Raw genomic sequence first — 27,055 nt, forward strand, 5'->3', positions numbered from 1 at the left:
ATGTGAAATCTATAGATTAAGGCCTAATGAATTTATTTACATTGACTGATTTCTGTAACTCGGTAAAATCTTGGAAATTGTTGCATTTCTATATTTTTATTCAGTTTTTATATGAACATCAAGAGTGTCCAAAGCTGTCATCAAGGCAAAGGGTGGTTACTTAGAAGAAACTAAAATCTAAAATATATTTTGATTTGTTTAACACTTGTTGTTTTGGTTACTACATAATTCCATATGTGTTATTTCATAGTTTTGATGTCTTCCCTATTATTCTACAATGTAGAAAATAGTAAAACTAAAGAAAAAACCTGGAATGTGTAGGTGTTCTTCAACTGGTGACTGGTACTGTATTTATACAGGGTAGTTGTGCAGTATGAGTTGGGGAGGTGGAGGCCTTGGCTGATGGCTGGCTCTATGGTTGGGTTGATGGCTGGCTCTATGGTTGGGTTGATGGCTGGCTCTCTGGTTGGGTTGATGGCTGGCTCTATGGTTGGGTTGATGGCTGGCTCTATGGTTGGGTTGATGGCTGGCTCTCTGGTTGGGTTGATGGCTGGCTCTCTGGTTGGGTTGATGGCTGGCTCTCTGGTTGGGTTGATGGCTGGCTCTATGGTTGGGTTGATGGCTGGCTCTATGGTTGGGTTGATGGCTGGCTCTATGGTTGGGTTGATGGCTGGCTCTATGGTTGGGTTGATGGCTGGCTCTATGGTTGGGTTGATGGCTGGCTCTATGGTTGGGTTGATTGCTGGCTCTATGGTTGGGTTGATTGCTGGCTCTATGGTTGGGTTGATGGCTAGCTCTATGGTTGGGTTGATGGCTGGCTCTATGGTCGGGTTGATTGCTGGCTCTATGGTTGGGTTGATGGCTGGCTCTATGGTTGGGTTGATGGCTGGCTCTATGGTTGGGTTGATGGCTGGCTCTATGGATGGGTTGATGGCTGGCTCTATGGTTGGGTTGATGGCTGGCTCTATGGTTGGGTTGATGGCTGGCTCTATGGTTGGGTTGATGGCTGGCTCTATGGTTGGGTTGATGGCTGGCTCTATGGTTGGGTTGATGGCTGGCTCTATGGTTGGGTTGATTGCTGGCTCTATGGTTGGGTTGATTGCTGGCTCTATGGTTGGGTTGATGGCTGGCTCTATGGTCGGGTTGATTGCTGGCTCTATGGTTGGGTTGATGGCTGGCTCTATGGTTAGGTTGATGGCTGGCTCTATGGTTGGGTTGATGGCTGGCTCTATGGTTGGGTTGATGGCTGGCTCTATGGTTGGGTTGATGGCTGGCTCTATGGATGGGTTGATGGCTGGCTCTATGGTTGGGTTGATGGCTGGCTCTATGGTTGGGTTGATGGCTGGCTCTATGGTTGGGTTGATGGCTGGCTCTATGGTTGGGTTGATGGCTGGCTCTATGGTTGGGTCGGCGGTGCTTTCATGTTTCCCACCAGAAGTGTCTGTTGTTGGTGGGTATTATATATGCTAATTTATGAACATTTAAGTAGTTATACTTTATAGTACAGACCAGAGCAGTGGCTGTGTGGGTCTATACTGCGGTCAGTAGTAATCCTATGCGAAGGCTGTCTCCAAGGCACATGTAGCTAGGCAACCCCCTGCATTTGCCTTGGCAGGCCTGCCTCCATCCATGGCTAAAGCCAGTGTGTGAGAGAAACACGCTATCAAACGTTTGTTTTATGAAACTAAATAAATATTGCACTCTGACCCATAAAACGTATTTGCTAGATTCATGATAGTGTTAGACAAATCAATGAAAGTGAACTTCAAAATGTGATTGTTGTTGGAATTTGCAGCTGCTGCTGGTGAGTAATGAATCTGCTTCTGCCATGACTTACTGCATCGCTATTGAAAGCAGTTGATTGGTTGCTAAAATCCCTCTACCTCTTGATTGGTTAGAAGCTATTCTTGTTCTGATTTCAGATTTGAATAGCAGAGAAGTAGAGGAAGATGTTGTACCCTCTAACATGTTGTCTAAGTTGTTTTGGCAAAGTGTTCAAAGTTGCTAATCTGTGTCAAAAGTTGTGTTTACAGCGAATGGAATGTTAGATGTGATTTCACAATGGGACCTTTTTAGAAAGTTGTGGAAATCCCATGAAAGTGAAGGAAGGAATAATCTAAAACGTATATAAGATACACTACATGACCAACAACGTTATGCGGACAACTGCTCTTTAAACATCTCATTCCACAATTATGAGTGTTAATTATAGAGTTGGTCCCCCCCCTTTGCTGCTATAACAGCCTCCACTCTTCTGGGAAGGCTTTCCACTAGATGTTGAAACATTGCTGCTATAACAGCCTCCACTCTTCTGGGAAGGCTTTCCACTAGATGTTGGAACATTGCTGCTAGAACAGCCTCCATTCTTCTGGGAAGGATTTCCACTAGATGTAGGAACATTGCTGCTATAACAGCCTCCACTCTCCTGGGAAGGATTTCCACTAGATGTTGGAACATTGCTGCAATAACAGCCTCCACTCTCCTGGGAAGGATTTCCACTAGATGTAGGAACATTGCTGCTATAACAGCCTCCACTCTCCTGGGAAGGATTTCCACTAGATGTTGGAACTTTGCTGCTATAACAGCCTCCACTCTCCTGGGAAGGCTTTCCACTAGATGTTGGAACATTGCTGCTATAACAGCCTCCACTCTCCTGGGAAGGCTTTCCACTAGATGTTGGAACATTGCTGCTATAACAGCCTCCACTCTTCTGGGAAGGCTTTCCACTAGATGTTGGAACATTGCTGCTATAACAGCCTCCACTCTCCTGGGAAGGCTTTCCACTAGATGTTGGAACATTGCTGCTATAACAGCCTCCACTCTCCTGGGAAGGCTTTCCACTAGATGTTGGAACATTGCTGCTATAACAGCCTCCACTCTCCTGGGAAGGCTTTCCACTAGATGTTGGAACATTGATGCTATAACAGCCTCCACTCTTCTGGGAAGGCTTTCCACTAGATGTTGGAACATTGATGCTATAACAGCCTCCACTCTCCTGGGAAGGCTTTCCACTAGATGTTGGAACATTGATGCTATAACAGCCTCCACTCTTCTGGGAAGGCTTTCCACTAGATGTTGGAACATTGATGCTATAACAGCCTCCACTCTTCTGGGAAGGCTTTCCACTAGATGTTGGAACATTGCTGCTATAACAGCCTCCACTCTCCTGGGAAGGCTTTCCACTAGATGTAGGAACATTGCTGCTATAACAGCCTCCACTCTTCTGGGAAGGCTTTCCACTAGATGTTGGAACATTGCTGCTATAACAGCCTCCACTCTTCTGGGAAGGCTTTCCACTAGATGTAGGAACATTGCTGCTATAACAGCCTCCACTCTTCTGGGAAGGCTTTCCACTAGATGTTGGAACATTGCCGCTATAACAGCCTCCACTCTTCTGGGAAGGATTTCCACTAGATGTTGGAACATTGCCGCTATAACAGCCTCCACTCTTCTGGGAAGGCTTTCCACTAGATGTTGGAACATTGCTTCAGGGACTTGCTTCCATTCAGTCACACAAGCATTAGTGAGGTCAGACACTGAGGCAGTTTGGGACTCGGAGTGGTGCAACAGAGGACAGACAATTTTAACATGCTACACACTTCAGCACTCGGCGGTCCCGTTCACGGTTGAGCCGTTGATGCTCCTAGACATTTCCACTTAACGATAACACTGACAGATTACATGGGGCAGCTCTAGCAGGGCAGAAATGTGACGAACTGACTTGTTGGAAAAGTGGCATCCTCTGATGGTGCCACGTTGAGCGTCATTGAGCTCTTCAGTAAGGCCATTCTACTGCCAATGTCAGCAACCGGTGTGGCTGAAATAGAATCCACTCATTTGAAGGGGTGTCCGATGTCGTGTTTGTATACGAGCACACTATTCCAGACCGGTTTGAATGATGTTTCTATCTTCCACGGTTTAGAAGGACTAACTCTTCAAATAATCAACGTATGTTGAATATTTAAAGTGGGGGACTCTTGCTTCACAAGTAACATTTTAATAATATCATAAGTTATATTTTTGATCATTAGAAAGTACTTTATTTCTCAAAACTAGGACCCTTCATGTTAAACACTATCATCAATTGAACTATCTTGAAGTATTGTTCAGGAGTGTGGTGGCTATTTGGGATATTAGGCATAGCTCCATCCATCATCCTTTCTTCTATTGGTGTCCCAGGCTGAACAGGCTCTCAGCAGGGATAGGACATCGCTCTCTCTCGCTCTCTCTCGCTCTCTTCGCTCTCTCCGCTCTCTCCGCTCTCTCCGCTCTCTCTCGCTCTCTCTCGCTCTCTCTCGCTCTCTCTCGCTCTCTCTCGCTCTCTCTCGCTCTCTCTCGCTCTCTCTCGCTCTCTCTCGCTCTCTCTTCGCTCTCTCCGCTCTCTCCGCTCTCTTCGCTCTCTTCGCTCTCTTCGCTCTCTTCGCTCTCTTCGCTCTCTTCGCTCTCTCTCGCTCTCTCTCGCTCTCTCTCGCTCTCTCTCGCTCTCTCTCCGCTCTCTTCGCTCTCTTCGCTCTCTCGCTCTCTCCGCTCTCTCCGCTCTCTCCGCTCTCTCTCGCTCTCTCTCGCTCTCTCTCGCTCTCTTTTCGCTCTCTCTTCGCTCTCTTCGCTCTCTTCGCTCTCTTCGCTCTCTCTCGCTCTCTCTCGCTCGCTCTCTCTCGCTCTCTTCGCTCTCTCCGCTCTCTTCGCTCTCTTCGCTCTCTTCGCTCTCTTCGCTCTCTCTCGCTCTCTCTCTGGGGTGCTCAGCTCCTGCTGCTGTGGAAGTTGAGAATAGCCTCCACGAGCTCCGCGCCTCAACAACCTGCCCTGGGCCTTTCTCTCAGTCTCTGAAGCACCAGAGATCCCATCAGAGATCCCACAGAGGGGGCCTGATATTTACACCATTAGCTCCACAAGCTAACTACCCAGGAATCACAGTGGGCTAGATTATACCCGGAGACTAGAGAGAGACGAAGCAGGGACGAAGCGGCAGTTCTGGACAAAAACTGTTAGGGGTACAGGACACAGATGAGCTAGAAAACAAGGCTCCAGTCAGAGGCCTGTTGTAAGCTACAGTAGGAAACCCCCTGATGTACTGTAACCCCCTGATGTACTGTAAGATACAGTAGGACACCCCCTGATGTACCGAAACCCCCTGATGTACTGAAACCCCCTGATGAACTGTAAGCTACAGTAGGAAACCCCCTGATGTACTGTAACCCCCTGATCAACTGTAAGATACAGTAGGAAACCCCCTGATGTACTGAAACCCCCTGATGTACAGTAAGCTACAGTAGAAACCCCCTGATGTACTGAAACCCCCTAATGTACTGTAAGATACAGTAGGAAACCCCTGATGAACTGTAAGATACAGTAGGAAACCCCCTGATGTACTGTAACCCCCTGATGTACTGTAACCCCCTGATGTACTGTAACCCCCTGATGTACTGTAAGATACAGTAGGATACCCCCTGATGTACTGAAATCCCCTGATGTACAGTAAGCTACATTAGGACACCCCTGATGTACTGAAACCCCCTGATGTACTGTAAGCTACAGTAGGACACCCCTGATGAACTGTAAGATACAGTAGGAAACCCCTGATGTACTGAAATCCCCTGATGTACTGTAAGATACAGTAGGAAACCCCTGATGTACTGAAATCCCCTGATGTACAGTAAGCTACATTAGGACACCCCTGATGAACTGTAAGATACAGTAGGATACCCCCTGATGTACTGAAATCCCCTGATGTACTGTAACCCCCTGATGTACAGTAAGCTACATTAGGACACCCCTGATGTACTGTAACCCCCTGATGTACTGTAAGATACAGTAGGATACCCCCTGATGTACCGAAACCCCCTGATGTACTGAAACCCCCTGATGTACAGTAAGCTACAGTAGGATACCCCCTGATGTACTGTAACCCCCTGATGTACTGTAAGATACAGTAGGATACCCCCTGATGTACTGAAATCCCCTGATGTACTGTAACCCCCTGATGTACAGTAAGCTACATTAGGACACCCCTGATGAACTGTAAGATACAGTAGGAAACCCCTGATGTACTGTAACCCCCTGATGTACTGTAAGATACAGTAGGATACCCCCTGATGTACTGAAATCCCCTGATGTACTGTAAGATACAGTAGGATACCCCTGATGAACTGTAAGATACAGTAGGAAACCCCTGATGTACTGTAACCCCCTGATGTACTGTAAGATACAGTAGGATACCCCCTGATGTACTGAAATCCCCTGATGTACTGTAAGATACAGTAGGATACCCCCTGATGTACCGAAACCCCCTGATGTACTGAAACCCCCTGATGTACTGTAAGATACAGTAGGAAACCCCTGATGAACTGTAAGATACAGTAGGAAACCCCTGATGTACTGTAACCCCCTGATGTACTGTAAGATACAGTAGGATACCCCCTGATGTACTGTAACCCCCTGATGTACTGTAAGATACAGTAGGATACCCCCTGATGTACTGAAATCCCCTGATGTACTGTAACCCCCTGATGTACTGTAAGATACAGTAGGAAACCCCTGATGTACTCAAACCCCCTGATGTACTGTAAGATACAGTAGGACACCCCCTGATGTACTGAAACCCCCTGATGTACTGAAACCCCCTGATGTACTGTAAGATACAGTAGGAAACCCCTGATGTACTCAAACCCCCTGATGTACTGAAACCCCCTGGTGTAAGCTACAATAGGACACCCCCTGATGTACTGTAAGGGAACCAATTGATGTACTGTAAGGGAACCCCCTGATGTACTGTACGATACAGTAGGACACCCCCTGATGTACTGAAACCCCCTGATGTACTGTAAGATACAGTAGAAAACCCCATGATGTACTGAAACCCCCTGATGTACTGAAACCCCCTGATGTACTGTAAGATACAGTAGAAAACCCCATGATGTACTGAAACCCCCTGACGTACTGAAACCCCCTGACGTACTGAAACCCCCTGATGTACTGAAACCCCCTGATGTACTGTAGGGAATCTACATCCTGTCATGCCTGTCATATAGAACACTGGAGCAGCATCCTGTTAGGCCTGTCATATAGAACACTGGAGCAGCATCCTGTTAGGTCTGTCATATAGAACACTGGAGCAGCATCCTGTTAGGCCTGACATATAGAACACTGGAGCAGCATCCTGTTAGGTCTGCTATATTGTGGTTAGGGAGCATAATAGGTTTTCTATAACAACTCCTACTCTAAGGATCTGTCAGAAATGGCAACCTCTTCCCATGGGGTCTGATCAAAAGTAGTGCACTTTATAGGGGATAAGGCATAATTTGGGACTTAGTGTCTACAACTGTTCAGTGGCCATATCAGACAGAGTATTGTTCAGCAATTATGTCCACATCTGACCTTTTTGGAGGTCGGAGTCAGATGTATAGAATACCATTAACGCACACAGAGAGAGACTGGCAGCTGTAGCTTCTCTCTGGGATGACTATGGGCTGATGGAGGGTGGGATTCCCAGTGTTTCTCTTCCTGTTAACTCCTTCCTCCTTCTCATCCCCTGACTGGCTGGGGATAGAGCTTTGGGATGCATTTCATTCTGCTGTGCTCTGTTGGTCAGGTCATCATTGTAAAATAGAATGTGTTCTCAGTGACTAGTTAAAGAAATGCAAATATATCAATAAAATGCTGTTGTGGAGGGCAAGGGAGAGAGGGTACCCTGGCAGAGAGAGGGTACCCTGGCAGAGAGAGGGTACCCTGGCAGAGAGAGGGTACCCTGGCAGAGAGAGGGTACCCTGGCAGAGAGAGGGTACCCTGGCAGAGAGAGGGTACCCTGGCAGAGAGAGGGTACCCTGGCAGAGAGAGGGAGAGAGGGTACCCTGGCAGAGAGAGGGTACCCTGGCAGAGAGAGGGTACCCTGGCAGAGAGAGGGTACCCTGGCAGAGAGAGGGAGAGAGGGTACCCTGGCAGAGAGAGGGTACCCTGGCAGAGAGAGGGTACCCTGGCAGAGAGAGGGTACCCTGGCAGAGAGAGGGTACCCTGGCAGGGAGAGGATAGCTGCGGGTACCCTGGCGGAGAGCGGGTACCCTGGCGGAGAGCGGGTACCCTGGCAGAGAGCGGGTACCCTGGCGGAGAGCGGGTACCCTGGCGGAGAGCGGGTACCCTGGCAGAGAGCGGGTACCCTGGCAGAGAGCGGGTACCCTGGCAGAGAGCGGGTACCCTGGCAGAGAGCGGGTACCCTGGCAGAGAGCGGGTACCCTGGCAGAGAGCGGGTACCCTGGCAGAGAGCGGGTACCCTGGCAGAGAGCGGGTACCCTGGCAGAGAGCGGGTACCCTGGCAGAGAGCGGGTACCCTGGCAGAGAGCGGGTACCCTGGCAGAGAGCGGGTACCTGTGGAGGCCAAGGGAGAGCGGGTACCCTGGCAGAGAGGATACCTGTGGGCCAAAGCAAAGAGGATACCCTGGCAGCGAGAGGGTACCCTGGCAGAGAGAGGATACCTGTGGAGGCCAAGGGAGAGAGGATACCCTGGCAGAGAGAGGATACCTGTGGAGGCCAAGGGAGAGAGTGTACCCTGGCAGAGAGAGGATACCTGTGGAGGCCAAGGGAGAGAGGGTACCCTGGCAGAGAGAGGATACCTGTGGAGGCCAAGGGAGAGAGGGTACCCTGGCAGAGAGTATAGCTGTGGAGGCCAAGGGAGAGAGGGTACCCTGGCAGAGAGAGGACACCTGTGGAGGCCAAGGCAGACAGGGTACCCTGGCAGAGAGAGGATACATGTGGAGGCCAAGGGAGAGAGGGTACCCTGGCGGAGAGAGGGTAGCTATGGAGGCCAAGGGAGAGAGGTAGTGCGCCGCCGCCACGTCAGGCTAGGGAGAGCACCGCCACCACGTCAGGCTAGGGAGAGCGCCGACACCACGTTAGGCTAGGGAGAGCGCCGCCACCACGTCAGGCTAGGGAGAGCACCGCCACCACGTCAGGCTAGGGAGAGCGCCGCCACCACGTCAGGCTAGGGAGAGCGCCGCCACCACGTCAGGCTAGGGAGAGCGCCGCCACCACGTCAGGCTAGGGAGAGCGCCGCCACCACGTCAGGCTAGGGAGAGCGCCGCCACCACGTCAGGCTAGGGAGAGCGCCGCCACAACGTCAGGCTAGGGAGAGCGCCGCCACCACGTCAGGCTAGGGAGAGCGCCGCCACCACGTCAGGCTAGGGAGAGCGCCGCCACCACGTCAGGCTAGGGAGAGCGCCGCCACCACGTCAGGCTAGGGAGAGCGCCGCCACCACGTCAGGCTAGGGAGAGCGCCGCCACCACGTCAGGCTAGAGAGAGCGCCGCCACCACGTCAGGCTAGGGAGAGCGCCGCCACCACGTCAGGCTAGGGAGAGCGCCGCCACCAAGTCAGGCTAGGGAGAGCGCCGCCACCACGTTAGGCTAGGGTGAGCGCCGCCACCACGTCAGGCTAGGGAGAGCGCCGCCACCACGTCAGGCTAGGGAGAGCGCCGCCACCACGTCAGGCTAGGGAGAGCGCCGCCACCACGTCAGGCTAGGGTGAGCGCCGCCACCACGTCAGGCTAGGGAGAGCACCGCCACGTCATTTTCCCCCCTAATGTATCTTTTTACTATTTTAAATACGTTATTTAATTCCGTATTCAGACCCGTTGCTATGAGACACTACATTGGGCTCAGGTGCATCCTGTTTCCATTGATCGTCCTTGAGATGTTTCTACAACTTGATTGGAGTCCACCTGTGGTAAATTCAATTTATTGGACATGATTTGGAAAGACATACACCTGTCTTTATAAGGTCCCACAGTTGACAGTGCATGTCAGAGCAAAAACCAAGCCATGAGGTCGAAGGAATTTTCCGTAGAGCTCCGAGACAGGATTGTGTCGAGGCACAGATCTCACAAATCTACCAAAAAGGGCCTTGGTCATGGGCACTATGACAGAGCTCCAGAGTTCCTCTGTGGAGATGGGAGAACCTTCTAGAAGGACAACCATCTCTGCAGCACTCCACCAATCAGGCCTGTATGGTAGAGTGGCCAGACGGCAGCCTCTCCTCAGTAAAAGGCACATGACAGCCCGCTTGGAGTTTGTCAAAAGGCACCTAAAGACTCTCAGACCATGAGAAACAAGGTTATCTTGGCTGATGAAACCATGATTGAACTCTTTGGCCTGAATGCCAAACGTCACGTCTGGAGGAAACCAGGCACCATCCCTACGGTGAAGCATGGTGGTGGCAGCATCATGCTGTGGGGATGTTTTTCAGATGCAGGGACTAACGCAGGATCGAGGGAAAGATTCATAGGACGTTGGTTGAGAGAGTGTGTGTTGTACTCCAGTATGCCTGATCTGTAGGCTTCCTCAGGTAGAGGTTGAGAGAGTGTGTGTTGTACTCCAGTGTGCCTGATCTGTAGGCTACCTCAGGTAGAGGTTGAGAGAGTGTGTGTTGTACTCCAGTATGCCTGATCTGTAGGCTACCTCAGGTAGAGGTTGAGAGAGTGTGTGTTGTACTCCAGTGTGCCTGATCTGTAGGCTACCTCAGGTAGAGGTTGAGAGAGAGTGTGTTGCCTGATCTGTAGGCTACCTCAGGTAGAGGTTGAGAGAATTGATTTATGGCCTGGTGTCTTTGAGACAGTTCAGGAGACAGAAAACCCTCTAGCCTAGTGTGTCTTGCTGTGCGGAGGAGCCTCTACTGGTCGGTCTCTAAAAGCACCTTATGCACTCCCTATGGGCCCTGGCCAAAAGTAGTGCACTAAATAGGGAATATGGTGCCATAGGGCCCTGGCCAAAAGTAGGGCACTACACAGGGTGTACAATAGGGTGCCACTTGGGATGCACTCACTGACTCCAGTGCATGATAAAGCTAGTGAATACTGTACACTGCATTCCCTGCTTTATTACAGTTTTCAGTCCGTCGGCTACTCTGCTAGGACATGTCTGGAGAGTCATATCTATCTCTCCGTTATCGGAACCACGTCTGACTCATTGGTTTAAGTGTATTACGGCCTGTCAATATTAAACTTCTTTCCTTTCTCGGAGCCTTTACGTCTACCAGCTAGACTGCCTCAGCTTCAGTGCTGTTTACGTCTCACAGCTAGACTGCCTCAGCTTCAGTGCTGTTTACGTCTACCAGCTAGACTGCCTCAGCTTTAGTGCTGTTTACGTCTTACAGCTAGACTGCCTCAGCTTCAGTGCTGTTTACATCTCACAGCTAGACTGCCTCAGCTTCAGTGCTGTTTACGTCTCACAGCTAGACTGCCTCAGCTTCAGTGCTGTTTACGTCTCACAGCTAGACTGCCTCAGCTTCGGTGCTGTTTACGTCTCACAGCTAGACTGCCTCAGCTTCGGTGCTGTTTACGTCTCACAACTAGACTGCCTCGGTGTCGGTGCTGTTTACGTCTCACAGCTAGACTGCCTCCGCTTCGGTGCTGTTATGTTTTTAGACACACTCATTAAAAATGGAAAGCTGACATGTCTTGACTCAAAGTTTTCAACCCCTTTGGCTATGGGCTAAATAAGTTCAGGAGGAAAAATGTGCTGAAGTTGCATGGACTCTCTGTGCAATAATAGTGTTTAACATGATTTTTGAATGACTACCTCATCTCTTTACACCACACATACAATTATCTTTAAGGTCCCTCAGTCGAGCAGTGAATTTCAAACACAAATTAAACCACAAAGACCAGGGAGGTTTTCCAATGCCTCGCAAAGAAGGGCACCTATAAGCAGACATTCAATATCCCTTTGAGCATGGTGAAGTTATTAATTACACTTTGGATGGTGTACACCCAGTCACTACAAAGATACAGGCCTCATTACTAACTCAGTTGCCAGAGAGGAAGGAAACCATTTAGGGATTTCACCATGAGGCCAATGGAGACTTTAAAACAGTTACGGAGTTTAATGGCTGTGATCGGAGAAAACTGAGGATGGATCAACAACATTGTAGTTACTCCACGATACAAACTTAATTGACAGAGTGAAAAGGAAGCCAGTACAGAAAAATCTATTCTAAAACCTGCATCCTGTTTGTAGTAAGGCACTAAAGTAAAATTGGAAAAAAAATGTGGCAAAGAATTGAACTTTGTCCTGATACGAAGTGTTACGTTTGGGGAAAATCCACAACACATCACATCACTGAGGACCGCTCTTCATATTTTCAATCATGGTGGTGGCTGCATCATGTTATGAGTATGCTTGTCATCGGCAAGGGCTAGGGATTCAAAGAAACGGAAGAGGGCTAAGCACAGGCAAAATCCTCGAGTAAAACCTGGTTCAGTCTGCTTCTCAACAGACACTGGGAGATGAATTCACCTTTTTAGCAGGACAATAACACTGGAGTTGTTTACCAAGATGACATTGAATGTTCCTGAGTGGCCTAGTTACAGTTTTGACTTAAATCGGCTTGAAAATCTAAGACGAGACTTGAAAATGTCTGTCTAGCAATGATCAGCAACTAACCTGACAGAGCTTGAATATTTTTTAAATGAATAATGTGCAAATATTGTACAATCCAGATGTGATGAATTTCAAGATACAGAAAGACTCTCAGCTGTAATCCCTGCTAAAGGTCATGCTAAAGGTCATGCTAAAGGTCATGCTAAAGGTCATTCTAACATGCATTGACTTAGTCGTGTGAATACTTACAGTGCCTTGCGAAAGTATTCGGCCCCCTTGAACTTTGCGACCTTTTGCCACATTTCAGGCTTCAAACATAAAGATATAAAACTGTATTTTTTTGTGAAGAATCAACAACAAGTGGGACACAATCATGAAGTGGAACGACATTTATTGGATATTTCAAACTTTTTTAACAAATCAAAAACTGAAAAATTGGGCGTGCAAAATTATTCAGCCCCTTTACTTTCAGTGCAGCAAACTCTCTCCAGAAGTTCAGTGAGGATCTCTGAATGATCCAATGTTGACCTAAATGACTAATGATGATAAATACAATCCACCTGTGTGTAATCAAGTCTCCGTATAAATGCACCTGCACTGTGATAGTCTCAGAGGTCCGTTAAAAACGCAGAGAGCATCATGAAGAACAAGGAACACACCAGGCAGGTCCGAGATACTGTTGTGAAGAAGTTTAAAGCCGGATTTGGATACAAAAAGATTTCCCAAGCTTTAAACATCCCAAGGAACACTGTGCAAGCGATAATATTGAAATGGAAGGAGTATCAGACCACTGCAAATCTACCAAGACCTGGGCGTCCCTCTAAACTTTCAGCTCATACAAGGAGAAGACTGATCAGAGATGCAGCCAAGAGGCCCATGATCACTCTTGATGAACTGCAGAGATCTACAGCTGAGGTGGGAGACTCTGTCCATAGGACAACAATCAGTCGTATATTGCACAAATCTGGCCTTTATGGAAGAGTGGTAAGAAGAAAGCCATTTCTTAAAGATATCCATAAAAAGTGTTGTTTAAAGTTTGCCACAAGCCACCTGGGAGACACACCAAACATGTGGAAGAAGGTGCTCTGGTCAGATGAAACCAAAATTGAACTTTTTGGCAACAATGCAAAACGTTATGTTTGGCGTAAAAGCAACACAGCTCATCACACTGAACACACCATCCCCACTGTCAAACATGGTGGTGGCAGCATCATGGTTTGGGCCTGCTTTTCTTCAGCAGGGACAGGGAAGATGGTTAAAATTGATGGGAAGATGGATGGAGCCAAATACAGGACCATTCTGGAAGAAAACCTGATGCAGTCTGCAAAAGACCTGAGACTGGGACGGAGATTTTTCTTCCAACAAGACAATGATCCAAAACATAAAGCAAAATCTACAATGGAATGGTTCAAAAATAAACATATCCAGGTGTTAGAATGGCCAAGTGAAAGTCCAGACCTGAATCCAATCGAGAATCTGTGGATAGAACTGAAAACTGCTGTTCACAAATGCTCTCCATCCAACCTCACTGAGCTCGAGCTGTTTTGCAAGGAGGAATGGGAAAAAAATTCAGTCTCTCGATGTGCAAAACTGATAGAGACATACCCCAAGCGACTTACAGCTGTAATCGCAGCAAAAGGTGGCGCTACAAATTATTAACTTAAGGGGGCTGAATAATTTTGCACGCCCAATTTTTCAGTTTTTGATTTGTTAAAAAAGTTTGAAATATCCAATAAATGTCGTTCCACTTCATGATTGTGTCCCACTTGTTGTTGATTCTTCACAAAAAAATACAGTTTTATATCTTTATGTTTGAAGCCTGAAATGTGGCAAAAGGTCGCAAAGTTCAAGGGGGCCGAATACTTTCGCAAGGCACTGTATGTAAGTTAGATATTTCTGTATTTCAGTTTCAAATAAAAAAACAAACATGTTTTTATGGGGTATTGTGTGTAGATGGTTGAGGGGGGAAAACAGTTTACATCCATTTTTAATTCCGGATGTAACTAAATGTAGAATAAGTCAAGGAGTTTGAATACTTTCTGAGGGCCGGACAGGTAGATCAGGAAAGGAGAAGCCACACAGGTAGATCAGGAGAGGAGAAGCCACACAGGTAGATCAGGAGAGGACAAACCACACAGGTAGATCAGGAGAGGACAAACCACACAGGTAGATCAGGAGAGGAGAAACCACACAGGTAGATCAGGAGAGGACAAACCACACAGGTAGATCAGGAGAGGACAAACCACACAGGTAGATCAGGAGAGGACAAACCACACAGGTAGATCAGGAGAGGACAAACCACACAGGTAGATCAGGAGAGGAGAAACCACACAGGTAGACCAGGAGAGGAGAAACCACACAGGTAGACCAGGAGAGGAGAAACCACACAGGTAGACCAGGAGAGGAGAAACCACACAGGTAGATCAGGAGAGGAGAAGCCACACAGGTAGATCAGGAGAGGAGAAGCCACACAGGTAGATCAGGAGAGGAGAAGCCACACAGGTAGATCAGGAGAGGAGAAGCCACACAGGTAGATCAGGAGAGGAGAAACCACACAGGTAGATCAGGAGAGGAGAAACCACACAGGTAGGTCAGGAGAGGAGAAACCACACAGGTAGATCAGGAGAGGAGAAACCACACAGGTAGATCAGGAGAGGAGAAACCACACAGGTAGATCAGGAGAGGAGAAACCACACAGGTAGATCAGGAGAGGAGAAACGCTGCTCGTTCCTCACAGGGAGGGGGAGACGCTGCTCGTTCCTCACAGGGAGGGGGAGACGCTGCTCGTTCCTCACAGGGAGGGGGAGACGCTGCTCGTTCCTCACAGGGAGGGGGAGACGCTGCTCGTTCCTCACAGGGAGGGGGAGACGCTGCTCGTTCCTCACAGGGAGGGGGAGACGCTGCTCGTTCCTCACAGGGAAGGGGAGACGCTGCTCGTTCCTCACAGGGAGGGGGAGACGCTGCTCGTTCCTCACAGGGAGGGGGAGACGCTGCTCGTTCCTCACAGGGAGGGGGAGACGCTGCTCGTTCCTCACAGGGAGGGGGAGACGCTGCTCGTTCCTCACAGGGAGGGGGAGACTGGGTTAGTAGTAGTCTTAACAGCAAGACTACCACGGCTCTGCACTAGGTTAGTAGTTCAGACAAGGGGGGATAATTCCGTCAGGCTTTATTCATGGTGTTCTGCAGCTATGGCGGGGACTGAAGGTGGAAACTGGAGACATCAGTCACAGTGAAATATTGAAACAGCCACAGAATCTAAACATCAGCACAAAGATGTCCCATTGACAGTGACAGTCATAGCGAGGGAAGGGAATAACAGATTGAGGAGAGGGAAGGTTGGGGCAGGACTAGAGGGAAGGTTGGGGCAGGACTAGAGGGAAGGTTGGGGCAGGACTAGAGGGAAGGTTGGGGCAGGACTAGAGGGAAGGTTGGGGCAGGACTAGAGGGAAGGTTGGGGCAGGACTAGAGGGAAGGTTGGGGCAGGTCTAGGGGGAAGGTTGGGGCAGGTCTAGGGGGAAGGTTGGGGCAGGACTAGAGGGAAGGTTGGGGTAGAGGGAAGGCGTTTTGTTGCCGGTGGTAGAAAACGCTGTCTCAGGCACTGCTCCAGAATCTCTCATAAGTGTTTAATTGGGTTGAGATCTGGTGACTGAGGCGTACATGGCAGGATAGCCATGGTTTCCAAAATAATGGCCTGCCGAGCATTTTTATACATGAACCTAAGCGTGACGGGATGTTAATTGCTTAATTAACTCCGGAACATTTTGTTGGAAGCACCTGCTTTCAATATACTTTGTGTACCGTTTTTTTTGGCGGTTGCCTGTATTTTAGCTGGCGTGCCGATAAGGTTGGTAGACTAATAAAGCAAGCAATAACTAAATGTACTGAATGAGACTCACGTTCCTTTCAGTATGTTACCCAGATTTTGTCAGGAGGATACAGACGGCTCAAGACGAACGCGTAGAATTATTTAGATATGCAGAAATATAAACATTTTTTTAATTTTTTTTTTAATGTATAATTAAGCATAATGATTATGGCTCTAGATTGCATGAGAAAGCTTTCAGGTGTTTGAAAAATGCGATATTCTCCCACTTCCAGGCGGGGAGACTATCCACCATCCTCATGTACTAATGTTTGGGATGCCCAGTATCTAAAAGGTTGAACATATAGATGGATGATTATATAGCTGGAGCAAGTGATTTGATAGGTTCTGTAGACACAAAGACATCGATTGATGTCAATGGTCAGGGGTTTGTCAGTTAGGTGGACTTGCAATGACCCATATGCTGTGATGACCAGGGGTTCGTCAGTTAGGTTGACTTGGGATGACCCATATGCTGTGATGACCAGGGGTTCGTCAGTTAGGTGGACTTGGGATGACCCATATGCTGTGATGACCAGGGGTTCGTCAGTTAGGTGGACTTGGGATGACCCATATGCTGTGATGACCAGGGGTTCGTCAGTTAGGTAGGCTTGGGATGACCCATATGCTGTGATGACCAGGGGTTCGTCAGTTAGGTGGACTTGGGATGACCCATATGCTGTGATGACCAGGGGTTCGTCAGTTAGGTGGACTTGGGATGACCCATATGCTGTGATGACCAGGGGTTCGTCAGTTAGGTGGACTTGGGATGACCCATATGCTGTGATGACCAGGGGTTCGTCAGTTAGGTGGACTTGGGATGACCCATATGCTGTGATGACCAGGGGTTTGTCAGTTAGGTGGACTTGGGATGACCCATATGCTGTGATGACCAGGGGTTCGTCAGTTAGGTGGACTTGGGATGACCCATATGCTGTGATGACCAGGGGTTCGTCAGTCAGGTGGACTTGGGATGACCCATGTGCTGTGATGACCAGGGGTTCGTCAGTTAGGTGGACTTGGGATGACCCATATGCTGTGATGACCAGGGGTTCGTCAGTTAGGTGGACTTGGGATGACCCATATGCTGTGATGACCAGGGGTTCGTCAGTTAGGTTGACTTGGGATGACCCATATGCTGTGATGACCAGGGGTTCGTCAGTCAGGTTGACTTGCTCCAGGGATGTTACCATGGAGATGCTGGGTTCCCATTGGAGATGAGAGGGACTGACACGCTCGTCAACCGGTAGCGAACTTTACCCTGTGTGTGTGTGTGTTTCAGATGGAGCAGCTGTCAGATGAAGACCTGGACCACACAGATGGAGGAGAGGAGGACAGTGATAAAGAAGATCAGGATCTAGACAAGATGTTTGGAGCCTGGCTGGGAGAGCTGGATAAACTCACACAGGTAACTAACCCTAACTCACACAGGTAACTAACCCTAACTCACATGGGTAACTAACCCTAACTGGTAACTAACCCTAATTCACACGGGTAACTAACCCTAACAGGTAACTAACCCCAACTCACACGGGTAATTAAGCCTAACTCACACGGGTAATTAAGCCTAACTCACACGGGTAATTAACCCTAACTCACACAGGTAACTAACCCTAACTGGTAATGAACCCTAATTCACACGGGTAACTAACCCTAACAGGTAACTAACCCTAACTCACACAGGTAACTAACCCTAACAGGTAACTAACCCTAACTAGTAACTAACCCCAACTCACACAGATAACTAACCCCAACTCACACAGGTAACTAACCCTAACTGGTAACTAACCCCAACTCACACAAGTAACTAACCCTAACTGGTAACTAACCCTAACTCACACAGGTAACTAACCCCAACTCACACAGGTAACTAACCCTAACAGGTAACTAACCCTAACTAGTAACTAACCCCAACTCACACAGATAACTAACCCCAACTCACACAGATAACTAACCCCAACTCACACAGGTAACTAACCCCAACTCACACAGGTAACTAAGGCGAGGAGTCTGAGGCAAGGAGTACATTATGTGGACATTTAGTGATGTTATAGGGATTGTTTAGTTACCATGTATTTTCAGCATTATAACTACCTTCTTAGTGGGTAGTATTTTCATATGCTTGTGGTGTATACTGTGTCTGTGTCCTCTCCTCTGTACAGAGTCTGGATGATGGGAGACCAGAGACAGTCCAGAAGGCCCCTCAGAAAGCCCCTCTCAGACAGGAGACCAACATGGCTAACTTCTGCAACCGCTTCTCCATGTACAACATCAACGGTATAAATAAAATGTATATAATATAGCTGCAATCAGCCATGGCGTGGTTCACGCTATGGCCCCACAGCGCCACAATCAGGACAAATTGGACTCCTCGCCTTAGGGTAGGGCAGGGCTCAGACTCCTCGCCTTAGGGCAGGGCTCGGACCCCTCGCCCTAGTGTAGGGCAGGGCTCGTACCCCTTGCCGCAGGGCAGGGCAGGGCTCAGACTCCTCGCCGCAGGGCAGGGCAGGGCTCGGACTCCTCGCCGCAGGGCAGGGCAGAGCTCGGACTCCTCGCCCAAGGGCAGGGCAGGGCTCGGACTCCTCGCCTTAGGGCAGGGCTCGGACTCCTCGCCTTAGGGCAGGGCAGGGCTCAGACTCCTCGCCTTAGGGCAGGGCAGGGCTCGGACTCCTCGCCCAAGGGCAGGGCAGGGCTCAGACTCCTCGCCTTAGGGCAGGGCAGGGCTCAGACTCCTCGCCCAAGGGCAGGGCAGGGCTCAGACTCCTCGCCTTAGGGCAGGGCTCAGACTCCTCGCCTTAGGGCAGGGCTCGGACCCCTCGCCCTAGTGTAGGGCAGGGCTCGGACTCCTCGCCCTAGGGCAGGGCAGGGTTCGGACTCCTCGCCCTGTGCGGTGGACACAGTGGCATTTTAGGAGTGATGTTGCTTTCTGATTTAAAAACCGAGCAACCATAGGTCGAATCGTCAGTTTTGGGAAGCTGATGTTCACCATAAAAATGCACCTTTATAATGACCCATTCCATTCATCATCACATTTGCAGATGTGTGTAAGAGCCTGGTATTCCCAATGTGATGAGTAGATTGGAAAGTCATAATTTAGGCTAATAAAAATAATCAACTGTTTGCGAAAAAGACAGTTCACTGCATGGCTGAGCGTGTAGAGTGTGGAGAAGTTCCCTCTTTCTTTCTTCAACACATTTCATGCAATTCTACTACATTTTATATGACTGGAGACATTATCAGAATCTGTTTTAATAAAACAAATGACAGGGTATCCTACACTGCTGACACTGACAAACAGACCAATAAAAACAATGTTGTCCATATAATCGGCCTATGAGAACGGAGAGGCACTAATAGAGAATGATGTCTATTTTATCATTTTTTAAATTGAACCTTTTATTTTACCTTTATTTGACTAGGCAAGTCTACACCCTAGACCCGGCCTGGTTTCCTTGATATTTCATTCTATTGTTTCCAGTACTTGTCTTATATCATCTCCCATGTAAAAAACCTGTCTGATTAGGATGAATCGGCGCTCAGAATTTGTTTTAAATTCTCCGCCATGTTGGAGTCAACAGAAATCATAAATAACATTATAAATAACATTCCCTTACCTTTGATGATCTTCATCAGAATGCACTCCCAGGAATCCTAGTTCCACAATAAATGCTTGATTTGTTCGATAATGTCCATTATTTATGTCCAAGTAGCTACTTTTGTTAGGGCTTAGGTATACAAGTCCAAACGCTTGTGCAGGTCGAGCATAGCGTCGGACAAAAACTTAACAAAGTTATATTACAGGTCTTAGAAACATTTCAAACTAAGTATAGAATCAATCTTTAGGATGTTTTTATCATAAATCTTCAATAACGTTCCAACCGGAGAATTACATTGTGTATAGAGAAGCCATGGAACGAACGCAGGTCACTATCATGTGAATCGCGCGTGACCAGCCCTTGGCTCTCTGCCAGACACCTGGCTCATTCAGCCCCACATCACAGTAAAAGCCTCATTCAAGTTTCTAAAGACGTTTGACATCTAGTGGAAGCCCTAGGAAGTGCAACTTCATCCATATCCCACTGTGAATTCAATAGGGGCTGGGTTGAAAATCGACCAACCTCAGATTTCTCACTTCCTGTTTGGATTTCTTCTCAGGTTTTTGCCTGCCAAATGAGTTCTGTTTTGCTCACAGACATCATTCAAACAGTTTTAGAAACTTTAGAGTGTTTCCTATCCAATACTAATAATAATATGCATATATTAGCATCTGGGACTGAGGAGCAGGCAGTTCATTCTGGGCACCTTTCATCCAAGCTACTCAATACTGCCCCTACAGCCATAAGAAGTTAACAGAATGTGACTGGCAGAACGGGGGTTGTATGTGGAGGATGAGGTACTTTACTTCCTCTTTCAAAATATAATTTGGTGAATCATGCCTGACTGCATCATTTGTAGCAAGTTTTAATAAACAAATGTTGGTAGCATTTCTATATTGAAGATTGAAAAAATAATGTGGTGCATTTTCCCCCGTATTCCATCCAGTTTGCTTTATTTTTATAATCTATTACACTGGATCTTTCTGGAATAAGTTCCCCCATTTATTTTTCCTATAATGTATTCTGAGCCTCTATGGTACAGTTTTTATCTAACTTTTTGTCTAACTGTACTGTCCTTCAATTTCCTTTGTTAACTCTTTTGATCTAAATGTCTTTTGTTTTATAGATGAGTACTGAATTGCAGGGCCTCTAAAGGCACAATTAAAAGTGTCTCATACAATAAGGGGATCTGCTATACCTTTATTATGTCTGAAAAATTCAATTATAAATAACTTGTTTTTAACCAGGACAGAGGTATCATCCAATAGGCTTGGATTAAATTTCCAATATCCTCGCCCACGTGGAAATTCTGTAAGAGTAATGTATATGGTAATTATCTAATGGTCCAACTTCATTCTGTCTCCTATCAACACTGTAACTTGGTGCCAGAGAGAATGGCATAAGAAAGTAATCAAGATGATTACCCATGTATATCTCACTAGGTCAGGATATTAAACCTCCATGTATATCTCACTAGGTCAGGATATTAAACCTCCACCATGTATATCTCACTAGGTCAGGATATTAAACCTCCATGTATATCTCACTAGGTCAGGGTATTTAAGTCTCCATATATCCACTAATTCCAATATATCCATGACATTCATGATTTCCTTTAAGAGCATGAGGGTGATCGTTTGTAGTGTGTTTTTCAGCCTCTCCCTGACCCAGTCTGTAATTCCTAAGTTTCATTCCAAGGTAACCTGTCTAAACGACTATCCCCCATAGCACTCACATCTGTAGCTTTGAAATGCTTTCAAAGGCTGGTCATGGCTCACAGAACTTGATACATGGCATTGATGGACCAAGGTCTCACAACACAATATTTCTCATGCTAGCAACTCAAACAACATGGTACTGACCAATGAACATTCAAGTGGGCGTGACTTGGCACATAAATGCATATACATCAGACACGGATGTTCATATTTTACATGACGGCGCTATATCTATCTCTATATATATCTATATCTATCTATCTCGCTATATCTATCTCTCTATCTATCTCTATCTATCTCTATCTATATCTCTATCTATATCTATCTCTATCTCGCTATATCTATCTCTATCTATATCTATCTCTATCTATATCTATATATATCTATATCTATATCTCTATATCTATCTATCTCGCTATATCTATATCTATCTCTATCTCGCTATATCTATCTCTCTATATCTATAGCTATATCTATCTCTCTATATCTATAGCTATCTCGCTATATCTATATCTATCTCTATCTCGCTATATCTATATCTATCTCTATCTCGCTATATCTATCTCTATCTATATCTATCTATCTCGCTATATCTATCTCTCTATCTATCTCTATCTATCTCTATCTATATCTCTATCTATATCTATATATCTCTCTATATCTATAGCTGTATCTATCTCTCTATAGCTATATCTATCTCTCTATATCTATAGCTATATCTATCTCTCTATAGCTATAGCTATATCTATCTCTATCTTGCTATATCTATCTCTCTATCTATAGCTATATCGATCTCTCTATATCTATAGCTATATCTATCTCTCTATCTATATCTATCTATCTCTCTAGCTATCTCTCTATCTCTATCTATATTTATCTATCTCTCTAGCTATATCTATATCTCTATCTATATCTATAGCTGTATCTATCTCGCTATATGTATCTATATCTATCTATATCTGTATCTATCTCTCTGTATCTATATATATCTCTATCTCTCTATATCTATATCTATCTCTCTATATCTATCTGTATCTATCTCTCTGTATCTATATCTATCTATCTATCTCTATCTATCTCTATCTATATCTCTATCTATATCTATATATCTCTCTATATCTATAGCTGTATCTATCTCTCTATAGCTATATCTATCTCTCTATAGCTATAGCTATATCTATCTCTATAGCTATAGCTATATCTATCTCTATCTTGCTATATCTATCTCTCTATCTATAGCTATATCGATCTCTCTATATCTATAGCTATATCTATCTCTCTATCTATATCTATCTATCTCTCTAGCTATCTCTCTATCTCTATCTATATTTATCTATCTCTCTAGCTATATCTATATCTCTATCTATATCTATAGCTGTATCTATCTCGCTATATGTATCTATATCTATCTATATCTGTATCTATCTCTCTGTATCTATATATATCTCTATCTCTCTATATCTATATCTATCTCTCTATATCTATCTGTATCTATCTCTCTGTATCTATATCTATCTATCTATATCTGTATATATCTCTCTGTATCTATATCTCTCTATATCTATCTCTCTATATCTATATCTCTATATCTCTATCTATCTCTCTATCTATATCTGTATCTATCTCTCTGTAGCTATATCTATCTTTATCTATGTCTATCTCTCTATATCTATCTCGCTATATCTATATCTATCTCTCCATATGTATCTATCTATATCTGTATCTATCTCTCTGTATCTATCTTTATCTATGTCTTATCTCGCTATATCTATATCTATATCTATCTCTCTATATGTATCTATATCTATCTATATCTATATCTATCTCTCTATCTCTCTATATCTATCTCTCTGTATCTATATCTATCTATATCTGTATCTATCTATCTATATCTATATCTATCTCTCTATCTATAGCTGTATCTATCTATATCTCTATTTTTATCTATATCTATCTATATCTGTATATATCTCTCTGTATCTATATCTCTCTATATCTATCTCTCTCTATCTATCTCACTATATCTATATCTCTATCTATCTCGCTATATCTATATCTCTATCTATCTATATATCTATTTCTATCTCTCTATCTATATCTGTATCTATCTCTCTGTATCTATATCTATCTATATCTATATCTATCTCTCTATCTATAGCTGTATCTATCTATATCTCTCTTTTTATCTATATCTATCTATATCTGTATATATCTCTCTGTATCTATATCTCTCTATATCTATCTCTCTCTATCTATCTCACTATATCTATATCTCTATCTATCTATATCTATCTCGCTATATCTATATCTCTATCTATCTATATATCTATTTCTATCTCTCTATCTATATCTGTATCTATCTCTCTGTATCTATGTCTATCTCTCTATATCTATATCTATCTCTATATCTATCTGTATCTATCTATATCTATATCTCTCAATATCTATATCCATCTCTATATCTCTATCTGTATCTATCTCTCTATCTATATCTGTATCTATCTATTTATATATCTATCTATATATCTATATATCTATATATATATATATATCTATATCTATATCTATACATCTATCTCTCTATATGTATCTATATCTGTATCTATCTCTCTGTATCTATATCTATATCTCTCTATATCTATCTCTATCTATCTCTCTGTATCTATATCTATCTCCCTATATCTATCTGTATCTATCTCTCTGTATCTATATCTATCTATATCTATCTCTCTATATCTATAGCTGTATCTATCTATCTATCTATCTATCTATATCTATCTATATCTGTATATATCTCTCTATATCTATCTCTCTCTATCTCGCTATATCTATATCTCTATCTATCTATATCTATATCTATCTTGCTATATCTATATCTCTAGATCTATCTATATATCTATTTCTATCTCTCTATCTATATATGTATCTATATCTCTCTATATCTATCTCTATATCTATCTGTATCTATCTATATCTATATCTATCTCTCTATCTATATATATCTATCTATATCCTTATATCTATTTATATATCTATCTATATATCTATATATCTTTATCTATCTATATATCTATATCTATATATCTATATCTATACATCTATCTATATCGCTATATCTATATCTATATATGTATCTATATCTGTATCTATATCTGTATCTATCTATAGCTATTTATATCTATATATCTATCTATATCTGTATATCTATATATCTATCTATCTATATATCTATCTATATCTATATATGTATCTATATCTATATCTGTATCTATCTATAGCTATTTATATCTATATATCTATCTATATCTATATATCTATCTATCTATATATCTATCTATATCTATATATGTATCTATATCTATATCTGTATATCTATATATCTATCTATCTATATATCTATCTATATCTATATATGTATCTATATCTATATCTGTATCTATCTATAGCTATTTATATCTATATATCTATCTATCTATATATCTATCTATATCTATATATGTATCTATATCTATATCTGTATCTATCTATAGCTATTTATATCTATATATCTATCTATATCTGTATATCTATCTATCTATCTATATATCTATCTATATCTATATATGTATCTATATCTATATCTGTATATCTATATATCTATCTATCTATATATCTATCTATATCTATATATGTATCTATATCTATATCTGTATCTATCTATAGCTATTTATATCTATATATCTATCTATCTATATATCTATCTATATCTATATATGTATCTATATCTATATCTGTATCTATCTATAGCTATTTATATCTATATATCTATCTATATCTGTATATCTATCTATCTATATATCTATCTATATCTGTATCTATCTATATCTATATATCTATATATATCTATATCCCTATCTATATATCTCTAGATCTATACTTCTCTCTATATCTATATATCATCCTAAGGAAATGTGTACAATTTGTCCTGGTGGTGGTGCTATGGTTCCAAAGCTTGAACCCCGACATGGCTGCTTGCAGCTATATTTTTAGTTTTTGTTGTTAATGCTGTTGTTTATGTTGTTGTTTATGTTCTTCTTCCAGAGGCTTTGAACAAGGGTGGAGAAGGTGTAGACCTGGATTCCCTGATGGCAGACCTGTGTTCCATAGAGCAGGAGCTGAGCACCATCGGCAAGCCCAATAGTGGCAAGAACAGGCTGGGTGTGCCAGGTGATGCCAAGCTGCGCCAGAAACCCCCCGCCGGCCGTGGCACCAAGGGGCATGGTGGAGGAGGCACCTCCAGCAGTGGGGGCAGTGCCTCTAGTAGGTAAGGTCACTGAACTGTGGATATATTTATGTTGAAGACGTCTTTGGTGTCACTGTTGTGTTGTGGTATTTATGTGTTTTATTTATTGATCATTTTTCAATTCAGCAAATGTATTGATTGATCTCTGATCAGACTTAGTTTTTTTTTTATTGTCCTGTACAGTGTATGTATTTATTTTGCTGCTGTGTTTGACCTTAGATAAAGTAAAGTACCTCTCTATGTATCTACCAGTACCCGGGCCTCGCCAGCCTCCACGGTGGCAGCTCGCCGTCCCTTGGCCTCTAACCTGGATGACATCACGGCCCAGCTGGAGCAGGCGTCTCTCAGTATGGACGAGGCTGGCAGACAGAGCTCCCACTCACTGGCTAGTGGCTCCACCTCCTCCTCCTCCACCATGCGGAGGCCCGCCTCCCATCACCACTCCCACCGCAGGACAGGCTCCGTGGGGACGGTCAGCGAACACGCGGTCCGCTCCATCTCCCAGTCCTCCTGGTCGTCGGTAAACTCTGCGTCGGCCAGCAGCATGGATTCCCTGGATAGTTATCTCCGGCCCTCGGAGCAGGACGGGGCAACACCCACACCACAGGGGTCCAATCAGGGCCCCCCGGGCAGTACAGAGGTAGGCTACCTCTCGATACACACACGCGCACACACACACACACACACACACACACACGAATACATGCACTGTTCAACCTTCACTACATTCCTCTACAGCGATTCAGACTGTACCAACTGATCGGCTGGCAGAACCGGATTAAAGGACCATTAAATAAACTAGTTTATCTCTTAACATTAGAACCGACTGCTCCTGAGTTTAATTTATTACATTGGCATTTTTTAAGTCATGCCCCCTCTGTTCTTCACCTTTCCTAAATACATATATATACCACACTAGCCGTGTTAGAATCTTAATATCAAATTGTATTTGTCACATGTTCCGATTATAACAGCTGTAGACCTTACAGTGAAATGCTTACTTACAAGCCCTTAACCAACAACGATTTCAGAAGTTAAGGAGAAAAATGTGTTAAGTAAAAAATAGATAGAGTAGAGAGAGAGAGAGGGATGGTTTGTAGTGTAGGTGGAGAGAGCGAGAGCGAGAGAGAGAGAGAGGGATGGTTTGTAGTGTAGGTGGAGAGAGCGAGAGAGAGGGATGGTTTGTAGTGTAGGTAGAGAGAGAGAGAGAGAGAGGGATGGTTTGTAGTGTAGGTG

At 44.7% G+C, this 27,055-nt stretch overlaps 1 protein-coding gene across 3 annotated transcripts in view; it reads left to right on the plus strand.

Moving 5' to 3' along the window:
- LOC110520666 (ras-associated and pleckstrin homology domains-containing protein 1) overlaps positions 1–27,055 on the plus strand; it is a 148,821-nt gene that overhangs the window by 57,739 nt on the left and 64,027 nt on the right. For all 3 annotated transcript variants that reach the window (XM_036975351.2, XM_036975352.2, XM_090230500.1), the window contains 4 exons: positions 17,506–17,631; positions 18,386–18,500; positions 25,618–25,840; positions 26,072–26,459. In XM_036975351.2, coding sequence (XP_036831246.2) covers positions 17,506–17,631; positions 18,386–18,500; positions 25,618–25,840; positions 26,072–26,459 — 852 coding nt within the window. The remainder of the gene's footprint in view (positions 1–17,505; positions 17,632–18,385; positions 18,501–25,617; positions 25,841–26,071; positions 26,460–27,055) is intronic.

This window comes from Oncorhynchus mykiss, chromosome 3 (genome assembly GCF_057628025.1).
Source record: "Oncorhynchus mykiss isolate SJ-2025 chromosome 3, ASM5762802v1, whole genome shotgun sequence".
NCBI classification, from domain to species: Eukaryota; Metazoa; Chordata; class Actinopteri; order Salmoniformes; family Salmonidae; genus Oncorhynchus; species Oncorhynchus mykiss.